At 48.1% G+C, this 12041-nt stretch overlaps 4 protein-coding genes across 4 annotated transcripts; all 4 read right to left on the bottom strand.

Annotated features, from left to right (window-relative positions):
- Window positions 1–47: 47 nt before the first annotated feature.
- On the bottom strand, window positions 48–4697 carry ASPWEDRAFT_622733 (putative RNA helicase/RNAse III). The gene is made up of 6 exons (XM_040838631.1): window positions 4560–4697; window positions 4433–4481; window positions 4113–4365; window positions 3903–4050; window positions 2774–3853; window positions 48–2719 (listed from the first exon to the last, which is right to left on the bottom strand). Exons 1-6 carry the CDS (start codon window positions 4586–4588, stop codon window positions 211–213), a joined length of 4068 nt encoding a protein of 1355 aa, XP_040687139.1. The 5' UTR covers window positions 4589–4697; the 3' UTR covers window positions 48–210.
- A 483-nt stretch (window positions 4698–5180) lies between these two features.
- ASPWEDRAFT_622612 (uncharacterized protein) lies at window positions 5181–6539 on the bottom strand. Its single transcript, XM_040838629.1, has 2 exons — window positions 6194–6539; window positions 5181–6133 (listed from the first exon to the last, which is right to left on the bottom strand). The coding sequence occupies exons 1-2, from the start codon at window positions 6380–6382 to the stop codon at window positions 5618–5620; spliced, it is 705 nt and encodes a 234-aa protein (XP_040687138.1). The 5' UTR covers window positions 6383–6539; the 3' UTR covers window positions 5181–5617.
- Window positions 6540–8153: 1614 nt separating this feature from the next.
- ASPWEDRAFT_30534 (anoctamin family protein) lies at window positions 8154–10583 on the bottom strand (the record flags this gene model as incomplete). The annotated part of the gene is made up of 5 exons (XM_040833428.1): window positions 8154–9410; window positions 9463–9894; window positions 9954–10242; window positions 10302–10455; window positions 10508–10583. 5 exons carry the CDS (start codon window positions 10581–10583, stop codon window positions 8154–8156), a joined length of 2208 nt encoding a protein of 735 aa, XP_040687137.1.
- Window positions 10584–10900: 317 nt separating this feature from the next.
- ASPWEDRAFT_43522 (GNAT family N-acetyltransferase) lies at window positions 10901–11868 on the bottom strand. Its single transcript, XM_040836044.1, has 2 exons — window positions 11733–11868; window positions 10901–11621 (listed from the first exon to the last, which is right to left on the bottom strand). The coding sequence occupies exons 1-2, from the start codon at window positions 11770–11772 to the stop codon at window positions 11137–11139; spliced, it is 525 nt and encodes a 174-aa protein (XP_040687136.1). The 5' UTR covers window positions 11773–11868; the 3' UTR covers window positions 10901–11136.
- Between the last annotated feature and the right edge of the window lie 173 nt (window positions 11869–12041).

Here is a 12041-nt window from a genome sequence, read left to right as displayed (position 1 = left end):
AGCTTTAAAGCTAACCCTCCCTATTTCAATTATACGATGCTACAGACTGAGCTTTTTTGATACCCGAATTGTATATCTTTAAAAACAGGAAATTTCAACAGATATTGCGTTCCATAGCCTTTGTCATTTCTTCATCAATCATGAGTAATCCATCATTTCATATCCAGTGGCATGAGACCCCAAATCAGACTTGACCTTCCAAACTGCAAATCACGGCGCATTGCCATTTTGCTGGTTCATCTCCATCAAAATCCTAACAGCCTCATTAGACGCAGTAACTTCAGCATCTTCGGCTGTCAGACAACCCTCGATATGAACGATTACAGCCTCATTCAACGTGACAACGCATTGGTAGCTGGCATTGTTGGAGTCATGCTGTATCCGCTGAACCTTGAAAAAGACCTCACCCTTGGACAAACGATCCGCCATGTTCTTGGGATGAGCCATGTTTATTCCTTGTGATAGCACACGACGCAGATAAGGCAGCAGTCCGATGCGTTCGACAAACATCTCACACACGGCAAGATCACCACCGGAATCGACAAAAATTGCACCCAGAACGCTTTCAACGATATCTGAAAAGAATTTATCGGCGCCCAGACGGGCAAGTGCTTGCCAAGGGTAGAAATCTGCATGTTCCAGGCTGGATATTATCTCATCGCGCAGGGCGTGGTGCCGCTGAAGTGTTGCGTCACGGCCTTTCTTGAGTTCCAGGCCTTGACATCTCATGAACCGCCATAGTTGGAGGTAGTCTTCGCCGGACTTGATTGCGAAGCGTCCATCGGGTACTTGTTCAACGTCGGTTCTTGTTTCCGGAATGGAGATTTCCATGCACAGGAAGGCGAGCAGGTTGGCGTTGACGAGGGCGTGCTTGATCAAAGTCATGTCACCTGGGGAGACTTCGGCTGGGTGCTGGAAGATAGCAGTGACGACGACCATGTCAAGGACTGCGTCTCCGAGGAATTCAAGTCTCTGGTACGACTGGGAATGCGCATCATATTCGCATGATGGGTGGGTGAGAGCTTCCACGAGCAACGACTTGTCCGTGAAGCTATAGCCTATGTGGTCTTTCAGCCTTTCGTTTGTGGTATAGTGTAAAGGTGGAGGGTTGGGGTCTTTGTGTGGTGTTTGAATATCCAACGATTGCAACTTCATCTCGGGTAAAAAGCGACGAATGCATGCCTGTGCCTTTGGATGGCCGCCATCCATATAGGCTGCTCCGATGAGTGCCTCAACAACGTCCGCCAGTACCTTTCTTGACATCTTTCGTCGGCTGGCTTTTTGTGCCATTCTTTCTGAGATCAAGGGCGCAGCCCATTTGCGGGGTGTGAACATCCTTTCAATGATAAAGGCGTCAAGGCCTAAATCAAGTGCCGCTCGAGCAAGACGAGGATTTTTCACAATCACATTTCGATTTTCGGAAAGATAACCTTCAGGCCAGTTTGGATGTTGAAAGTAGAGCTGACATGAGACAGTAAATTTGAGGACTGAATCACCAAGAAATTCATACCGCTGGTAATTTGTCAATCCCTGGGCGGAGGGGGCCGTGATTGCTGTGATAACATGATCGATGCTCGCGAATCCAATAGGTTTTAGAATAGTCTCGCGCAATCTAGCTGCGACCAAAAGAACCTCCAGTCTATCCACAATCACCGAAATAAATAAGCCAAAAATGGCACTCGCAAAAGGAAGTTTATCAATTGTACATTGGTTTGCAGAGACAATCCGTACTTTCGCCGTCGGCTCGAGAGCTTCATCATCAGCACCATCAAACTGCTGTCGATTGGCCAAAGTCTGACGATGCAAAAGATTCCGCCGGCGTGGAAGTCGGTGGCATTCCAACTCAAGCGCCGACGGGTTTTGGTTTTCCTCAGAGACGACCCATCTTCTGAAAATAAGTGGCTCATTATAACGTCCCTGGTCTCGAACTATTCCCATGAGAACGGGACTGCTGCTTCCGTTGGTGTAAGCTTCTAGAGCTGTATGGTTGCCTCCATTTGTCTCGAGCCAACTTCCCAATTGGTCTGGACTCAAATCTGGCCCAAAAAGCGCCACAAAATCGTTTCCCATGTTGTTTATCTTCGATTTGGTTGCTTGGATGTAGAGAGCAGTTATTCTCCGCATGTACTCGACACTTTCTGGTGTCACCATAGGCGCTTGCTGTGCGGGCTCAAAAGACAAGGTGAACGTAGTCTCGCTATCCCAATAAAGCGTCATTGGTTCAAGATCAGGTAGAATTGTTGGTCCCGTCAATATCATAGATAGCCTTGAAGAACCCGCGAATCCATTCTGCCGCACGGTTATCCGAGATTGATGAATATTTGGTGTAGCCCATGAATATGCCAAATCCACCCATGGGTCATATTGTTCTGATGCATCCACCATTGACGGCAAACTTTCAAAGTCATGTATCCCGAGCTCTGGTTTCTTGGTCAGTGGTAATAGATTATCATTGACGAGGCCGAATTCGTATAGGCTTTTGTACGCCTGGAATGCCGTTTCCTTCATAGCAGCCCTTTCTGTGCGCCACCATCGTTGACCTCGAGTACGACGTACTTTTGGATGCACACAGTTTGGTAGAATAACGGTCCCTTTTACCAATCCTTCAGAATTGTTCTCGAAAGAGAATACGGGCCTGTTATCGACATATGGTTGTTGAGGCAGCACGGCGCAGAAATGGTGTAAGTGTCCGGTTGCACTATCTTCTGTTAACAGGGCACTATACCCACGTGTTAGCAGTTTCGCAGTGCAGGATGTCTCCATATCCTCCTACCATGTAGACTCCACGGCGAGTCTTTCTTTGACGTCTTCGTCAATATTCTCTAATTCCGACGCCTCGCGTAGTCGCCTTTCATCATCCTGATACGCTTCGATCATGGCCTTTTCCAACTCTTGCCATTGGTTTAGATAGGGAGACTCGTCATCCGTGGGAAACATGATTGCGTAGGTAGACTGCCTCTGCCGTGCACGTCCACGGCGTTGAACGAACGATTTCAAGTTGGGTGGTTTGTCATAGCAGATCACCATGCTGCATGCGCTGATGTCGATACCCTCCTCCAGCACATCCGTAGCCACGATGAGGTTCTTGCTTCCACTGCGGAATTCAGCCAAGGTGTCTCGCTGCATGTCCATGCTGAGAAGCTCGCCTATAACATCTTTGCTATTGCCGCTCGACCATCCCACATACGCAGCACATCGGAAGCGATCCTTGGTGCCGGGATAAATTGAGAGCACTTTTGCGAGTATGTTCACAGTTGCCCTTCGTTTTGCGAATATGAGGCCTGAAAATTCTACTTCGTTCTCATGGCGTAAGAAGGCAATCAATGACTCGAGCTTCGATGACATCGGAAAGTGGTCCCCAGCCGCAAAGTCAACTTGGAGATTTGGCATCGGTATCTGAGATAGAACCTCAGCCAAATAGATCTTCTCATCGTAGTCCCAATTTGCCATTGCAGAAAGCTCATTAACTGACGCTTTTATCTGCTCAATAGACGCTTGGATAAAGTAATCAGCACCCCAGCCACCCAGTTCTTCAAAAATGTGACCGCTTCGCTCGGCAAACCTTCTCAATTGCTCATTGCAGTAGGTTTTGCCTGTCGAAAGTACATTTTGTAGTTCCTTTGCTTCAAAGGGACTTTTTCTCAGCTTCTTGACGTACGGATCATTCTCGATGTTCAAGGTCCTCAGTGCGTGTAGCAAGGGCCCCAACATTTGACTCCCATCCCCTAGACCGTCTGGGACTAATGGTGCAAACCAGATACGGCATAATTGGGGACGGTGTGTATATGTCAGCAGTTCCTGTCTATGCATTCGGGGTGTCTTGCAGACTGCGTGAAGATTGGATTCCAGGGTGCTGTAGTCAATTGTCAAAAACGTCATCATAGACGCACGTGGGTACTAACATCATCTCTAGAGTATTCGATCTAACCGCAGGACTTGCTGTTAGCCCCAGGGTACGTGGCACTGCATCAATTCCGGAATTTGATAGAGCTGGATGATAAAAGTCTTGCATTATCTTGTTCGCTGGGTGACGTCTCATGCAATGATGAGCTGAGCAAAAAGCCACTGTCAGCAACGCTTTTACTAAGTGAGCAGGATGGGTGGAAAATTACCTTCATCGAAGATCAGAAGCGCCAATTGAGACATTTTAACAAAGCCATGGCTCAGCGCATCGGCCAGAACAGCATGAGTCGATACAACGACCCGGACGTCCTTCAAGACAGCATCCCAAATTATCTGCTCTGTCCACAACTCCACTTTATCCAACCCAGTGAGGGTGCGTGTTTTCACGGCTGGGAGCTGTGATGCTATCACCTCATGCTGCTGAAGACACAAAGCAACAGTAGGGGCTAAGAACCATATAAGCTAAATAAGACATAAAAATCAACAAACGATCACAACATAATTTAGTATTCATCTTCGTATGATTTACCTTGTCAGGGCTGCAAGTTTCAAGCTCAGACATAATTCGCAACACGGCTCTATAAAATTCTCAAGTTAATTCATGTCGAAACACATCAACTCAGCAGACTTGCTGTCTCTGTAAGAAAACAACGTACATCGGTGTCTTTCCACTACCAGTTTCCATCTAGGGTCTTTAGCATGGATTCTTGGATTGAAACCAAGACAGGAGCATACCGCAACTATGATGTTCTGCTTTCTGCTCGCCTCCAACATCTCAAGTTGATAGTTTCGAGGGCGATAAGCAGAGTCCTCTCTGCCCATCGGGACGGCGGATGTCATCCTGCCGTCCGACGTCCCCTGGGGCACTGGTGATAATCGTCGTGTTTATATGCAGAGCCAAATATGGGCTATTTGGGTATCAACATAGATGGGCTCGATGCAGAGAGATCGATCTGTGTATGCACATTGTTTGTTGTTGTTGATAAGAAAGATGAGGCTGGCTTTGTGTGGAGTACACAGGGTCGTTGGCGGGGTATTAGAGCTCCAGGATGTCTGCTGCTTGTTCGAGCAGCCCACCATATCGATAGACCCTCTGCCATTGCTTCATCGATCGAAAGCTATTCTATCGCAAGATTATGTATTGATTTTATATAATCGTTTGGATCATTCATGAAAAAAAGCATTCGAAATATCATGGATAGATGGCTGAAAGGATAACTCAATCTTCGAACTAATTACCCACATGTCAGGGCTATCCGAGAGTCAACTCACTTTTGTCGCGCATTGGACCTGGGGGATAAATTGCAACCCTTATTGTAATATGACTTAATCAGAGTACAATATGATGATATAAGAAATTTGCAAAAATGATAAAACAGCACAAATATAAGGACAGCGGAATGTCAGGTATGGAAGGAACAAGAAGCATAGCTCAACGCAGACAATAGATAATATCTGCTTTCCTCCCCTCTGGATCTAAGCCCCAAACATAGCAATGGAATCGAACCCGAGCGCAAGAAACGCAAAACACCGGCCACACCAAGGTCAAAATCAAGCCCGAATATAATCACGCCACAAACCAAATCAGAAAAAATACACGATAAAGATCGAAAACAGAGACCATAATCAACAGTGCGGGAATTGTTTGTTGTATTCAGAGATACAAGCACAACTAATGATGCATGTCAACAAAAGATACAATATCAAGTTCACTTCATGAGACAAGCGGCAGTCCATGCGCCGGCTCCGCCTTTGTCACATCCGATGCATCTTGCTGGTTCTCGTCATTTCGTGGGCGCTTGGTCTGGAAATTATTCGTCAAGTAGTTTGCCTCTTCATTGGGATGTTTGCGCATCCCAAGACCGGCTACGGCTATCCGATTTAGAGAGTTCATGTCGTCATTAGATCCAGTGGTCTGGTTATGAGAGGGCTGGGACTGCTGAGCAGCATTTGATGAAGGTGCCGATGCGGCTGAGGAGGCCGTTGTGGCCGGAGCAACGGGTGCTGGGATGGGGATGTCTTCGCGTGGCTGGCTCAAGTCGATATTCCCCGGAAGCTCCGGAACCTCGCCCTGCGAGTCAAGTAGTCGCGACTGCAGATTGATAATGTATTCTCGAAGCTGATAGTTTTCCGCCTGCAGGGCCTTGTAGCCCTCTGCCATTCGTTCATATCCCTTTGCTTCTTCCTCCAATTTGCGAATGTAAGATTCTTTCCGTTGCCTAAACGCTCTCTGCTCAGAGTCAGCGGAAATCCCATACTCTCAAGAGTATCTAACAAAATATCCACATACCTGAGCAGCACGGTTCTGGGCGGCACGTTTGGAAGTAGACAAAGGCCGCTTGCCATATGTCTTTGGCGATTCAGGGCCCGAGGGGTCAGCTTGAGGTGGGGTTTGCGGAGGACCACTCAGCATTGAGGCTCCCGAGATGGCAGGATCGATATTGTTCTGGTCGCGGGGGCTCGTTGTGTTGGGCTGCATGTGCTGAGGCTGCGTGGGAGGCTGCGGTCGCGTTTGTTGGGGGTGCGACAGGTGTTGCTGAGCAGCTAGGAGCTGGTCATGGAGCACTATCAATTACCATCAAGTCAGTTCTGCTATGCGAAAGTCTCCACTGGATACGGAGAGTTGGCGGGGATGAGTTCAGGTTATATCGTCGACGGCCTTCGCAATAGCAATAAGTCGACCGACGCGCCTTGTCCTCCTCAGGTACATCAACTTACCCTGGTCTGCATGGTCCTATAATGGCAGTCAGCATCATCGCTTCAGGACAAGGGTGGTAGACGCCGTCAGCGCGACCTGGAGAAGGGGCTCCGTAATCCATCGCGGGGGGTTGAAATAATCCCAACACGCGACAGCGACAGTGACGAGAACTCCGAGCGCCAGCAACGCGACAGCTGAAGTTGATCTCCAGTCGGGGAAGGGCGATCTGATGATGACAAACCGCGAGAGAGATAGGCTTGCTTACCTGAGCAGAGGTTTGCATGCTTGGATGCGGCGCTGGGGCTAGTGCGGGCTGCATCGAGTATGAAATGTAATGATTATAGAGGACGCGCCGGAAAAAGACACGACCAATTCACTCTCGTTACGAAGCAGAACAACCAGGCCCGATTGATATGCAATGTTTGGCTTGGGGGGTTGTTGTTAGAGGGAGAATGCAAGAGGAGGATGAGGTAAGCAGTTGGACGTGGGATGGGGGGGCGTTGCAGTAGATGATGTTCTATTGGAGATGGAAAATGATCTCGTAAGCAGGACTGAGGAGGGAAGATTACTTAAAAGATTTCCGGGAAGATCAGTCAGTCAGTGACGTGGGAAAAAATGGCGAGAAGGCGAAGGGGAGGAGGGAAACAAAAAGCAAGCAAAACCACGCGCGGGTGGCAGGGAAAGCGAGAGAAAGAGCTCGGTGTCCGGCCATTCCAGGAATGGCCGGTTATTCTTATGCCATTCATTACGAGTGTTATGCCAATGTGTCTTGGGTAGCGCTACGCCGGCCGTTCAGCTCAAAATCACCACCACTTTCCAGTTATTATCATGGCATAAATTATCTACATCTTGCCAGTCCCATCAGCATCATATCTGAGCTTCCTTGTTCTCCGCTCAACGGCTGATGACTGATCTCCCGTAGGAGACGCTGACTCATGACTCCATATTCATGTCTTGTTTCTCGCCTACTCCGACAGCCTACAACCCCATGATATTATCATATCCGACATTCATACTTTTCTCAATTCATTGAATCAATGTTCTTTCAAATAAAATTTTAGAAAAAAGAAAAACAGCGCCTTCAGCGCAAAAAAATAACGCCATACGAAGTATCCGAAATCTCGGACATTCGGAGTTGGTGAGTCGCGCCTTCCGGTGGAGATGATGAGTAAGAATTATGTCAGCCCTCGGAATAATCAAAGTTCCAGTGCCACTTTTCTGCTTTAGTGAAACACCGGGATATCTCTCCCCCGCAGCCTGTCTAGGTAGGTATGGTCGTCGGTGTCTTGGTATCCAAGTCTTTCAATGATAACTGATTTATTGTGCTATCATCTTGAAATTGAAATGAGGATTTGGACTCTTAGATACGTCCTGTTTTGAGCTAAATTTGAGAAATAACTTCATTTCAAATGTATTTCTACAGGCTATATATATATGTAGTGGACTGTCCACATGAATAAACACAAAAAAAGAAAAATAGTACACTCATTTGGTCCAATACCGGCCTCAAATCGTACTATTTTGGTCCAGTTGAAGTCATGCAGAGATACATCTACTGCTGCTTCTTCACAGCCGGTTTTGTAGCCTGGGCCTGGATGATACTGGAACCGATCTTGGCAGATTCCCTCCAGCCTTTCTGTCGCATCCAAAACCGCTCTGCAAGGTCTGTACCATGCGAGGTTGCCTCCCTGGCATCTTCCTCCAGAGACTCGCGAGTGATTTCGGAAGCCTCAGCTGAAGGGCCTTCTTCAGCCAGGTTTAGATCATCCTCGTCATCTTCTGCGCGGAGGGTGGTCTCCAAATATCTTTTGCGCATCATGTAGCGCTCAGTCCGCTCCTTCCGAGCGTTTGGTGGCTCCATCTTAGTCATGGTCGCTCGCACAGCATATCGAACCATCAGGTAAAGGTGCTCGGAAAAGAAGATAGCCAGCAACAACGCCCAACCTTTAATGGCGGTTGGCTCACCGTTAGGTCCAGCATGGCCGTTGCTGAACATATAGACAAGAGCTGCACTGGTGATGCTTCCAACCCAGGAAAGGAAGCCCAAACTCTCAAGCCAAGGTCCGATGGTGTCTGCACGCTGAGGCGTAGGCCGTCTGCACTCAACACAGATCTTGAAAAAGTCAGATCGAAGTTCGACCCAGTTGTTGATCAAGAAAGAGACGGGGACAAGGGGCCAAGTCGGCGAAAAGAGGGCCAAATAACCGAACTGGATACACATTTCGCGCAGGTCATCCGTCACATCGTATTCCGATAGATCAGTTTCGTTGCGAACCCGAGCGAGAAACTTGACTTCGTCCGCTGGATCGTCAAAGGCGACTGGAGCAGCTCGCTTCTCTGCCGAATTTTCCTCCTCTTCGGCCTTGATAGACCGTCCTTTAGAAAATGCCTTGTATTTGCGGAAAAGGCGCTGCTTGAGGAACGGGACGATGGTTTCCATGGCAAAGCCCACGATTTGTGCCGTGACGGTGAAATAGATGACCTGCTTCTTCAGACGTGCCGGATCAATACTGAACTCCCCGCGCGTCGAAAGAGCATCTTCTTTGGAAACAAATGGCCGGACGGTTAACTGGAAGACGTCAAGATATGGCACAATAAGGCTAGCAAATGGCACATAAATAAAGGCCGTCAAGAAAATGGGGAGATATGAAGTAATAAAGTTGATGACGAAAATCTTCTGTGTCAATGCCGCATCGTACGAATCTTGGGTTTCGTAGTTCTCGTAGTCATTGAGCCTAGTCGCAACAGATACCAGGACGGCGCTCATGGTCGGCACGAGGGAGGAGAGAAGGATAGTTGGGATGAACACCTGTTCCGTCAACCTTTATACATAGCACGAGAAAACGAGCACAAGAGCCTACCAGGTATGTCTTGAGCGGTCCATTGTAAATTTCGGAAATGAAGATTTCGATCGCAAAGCAGGTGGCAATGATCAGGCCCAGAGCAACTGTGGCAAGTATAGCAAATGGAGCCTGGAGAAGCTGTCTGTAAAGCCGCTTGGTCGCGGGAAAGACTCCGTGAGTCTCTCCGGTACTTTCGTCTCGAACTTCTTTTTCGGGTTCAAATTCTCGCCTCTTTGCACGAAGAGCCGAGACGCCCTTGGTTTGCCATCGGCAGCTGAGATCAACCTCTTTTGTCTTCCAGTACTCGACGAATACGATACACCACAGGCAGTTAACTGCGGTGTAAATTATAGAGAATGAGCCAAGCAACAGCCAGCAGGAGAACCCGAAAACGGCTGGAAATACCAAGAACTTGAAATACGACTGCAAAAAGGCAAAGTAGAAAGCGACCTGTAACATCACATCTGTCAGCTCAGGGGTGATTCAACACAAAGCCTGCTCGCACGTACGTTTTCTCCAAACCTGTCACGAATCAGCTCCAAGTCATCTGTTGATAGGAAAGTCTTCTTGCTCCAATCCCTCAGACACCGCTTGTTGATCTCTTCATCATGCAATGGGAAGAGTGCAACCACATTCTTCCAATCTCCATGGTTGGGAGTGATCCCCGCGCCACCTTCTTCCTTGGGCACGGTTATCATGTGATTGATAGCACGGAGGCGCTCAGCCTCTGTCTGGGGCTCAGCTGTGCCACTGGGTTCGGGTTCAGTATTACGGAGGCCATAAAGCCAGTCACGAACACTTGAAAAATCCGAATTAGCGTAATAGTTCGAAAACATGTTATACTACTCAGAACGTACCGCGACCGATAAACAGCTCGCCTCAAGCTCTTGTCTGATGCCCGGATAAAGACGAGCAGAGAAGACTCATCTCCCTGCCTCACCTCTGTCTGCAATCCTACCTCAGACAGTTTGCGAAGCAGTAACTCAAGTTGCTCCGTTGCTTGGGGGCCATCTGAAACATTTTAGAGCGTGTCGGAGTAGGCTCGAATAGGAGTAAAGCTTACCCTGAAAGCTGTAGCTGATGACGTAGTCCACATGGTTGTTGTGTTCAACAGCGCTCTTCGCCGAGGCAGAAGCCATTTAGAATTGATCCCAAGCTGGATGGGATGTCATGAAATTGTATGGGGGTAGAAAAAGGAGAGGCAACAACAGAGCTCAGCTGAAATGGTTGTCACCGCCAGCTTTAGCGCTTCGATACGATGACGACACCTCGAAAGCTTGACTAGGGCTAGCCCTCATGCCCAAGCCAGATCGAGAAGGATCGACAAGTAGCACCACAAGGATAGCAGATAAGGTCGATCGCAAGGGGCAGAATCATCGATCAGTAGTATGTAGCAGTTCAGACAGATCACTGCATCGATCCATGCATTTTCTACATCATTGTTTTACTAAATTTCTTGTGGAGACAGCATTAGCATATGCATGTTACATAACCAGCTAATGTACGGATTGCGTCGGGATGATACTGGACTTGACTAGGTACCTATACATTAGGTCTAAATAAAGTACGCTGTCACCTTGGATCGCAAGATATTAAGTCAATTACAATGGATATCCAACATAGGCATGGAATGTAGACTCTAGCTTTTCTGGTCGACTTAATAGGTCGGTATAGGTTGGTATTCTTTGTCCTTCACAGTGCCTCAGCCAATTTATTCAATGCAGGTCCTTCGACCATCATCTTCATCCACTCTTCCATCCCCTTGGCTCCTACTTGCTCATAGAACTTGATACTGGGCTCGTTCCACTTGAGCACACTCCACTCCAATCGTCGTCCCTTAACCTCCAGCACCTTGGCAGCGAGATACTTGAGCAGTTTAAACCCATAGCCGTTTCCGCGGGCGCTGGGCTGCACGTAGAGATCTTCAAGGTAGATTCCTGGAGCCGCCCGCCATGTCGAGTAATTATAAAAGAACAGTGCCATTCCAACGGGGATCGGGGTTGGGTTGGCAGGGCTTGCGGGAGGGGTGATCAACGCGGTGTATACGGCACCTCGCTTTGGCGGGGTATCGGGGAAGGAGAGGGTTGCGAGGAGGGATTCGTTGGTTGCTTCGACTTCATGGAGGGCTTTTTCGTAGTCGGCGAGTTCCCGAATGAATTGGAGGATTAAAGGGATATCTACAGAAAGCTAGTTAGGGGTGGTTCTGACACGGGCTGATTGAGCACAATGCGGAGAAATCATCTGGAGATGATGATTAACATGATGCGGGGAGATAACGAAGCACTTGCCTTCGGGAGTCGCGAGTCGGATGGTAGGCTGGGCAGACATGACTGCAAAGAATTATCTCAGCTTGAATACTTCTTTTTCTAACGATTTGGTGGTTTTATCCAGGTACGTGGCGTTGATAAAAATTCCGAAAGAAACGGTTTCTTAGACAAAGAGTCGGGACTGACCCCACAGGGGTCAGAAAACCACGCCCTTCTATTGACATCGATTAACTAATAATTATAGAACGTAGAAGGGGATAGAAATATTCTGGGTGCACTGGGAAATTTTCAGAGCAAAAGAAAATAATAATATGCTATGTAATTGTATGC

This window comes from Aspergillus wentii (genome assembly GCF_001890725.1).
Source record: "Aspergillus wentii DTO 134E9 unplaced genomic scaffold ASPWEscaffold_6, whole genome shotgun sequence".
Lineage (NCBI taxonomy): Eukaryota > Fungi > Ascomycota > Eurotiomycetes > Eurotiales > Aspergillaceae > Aspergillus > Aspergillus wentii.
This window is presented reverse-complemented; position numbering and strand designations above follow the sequence as displayed.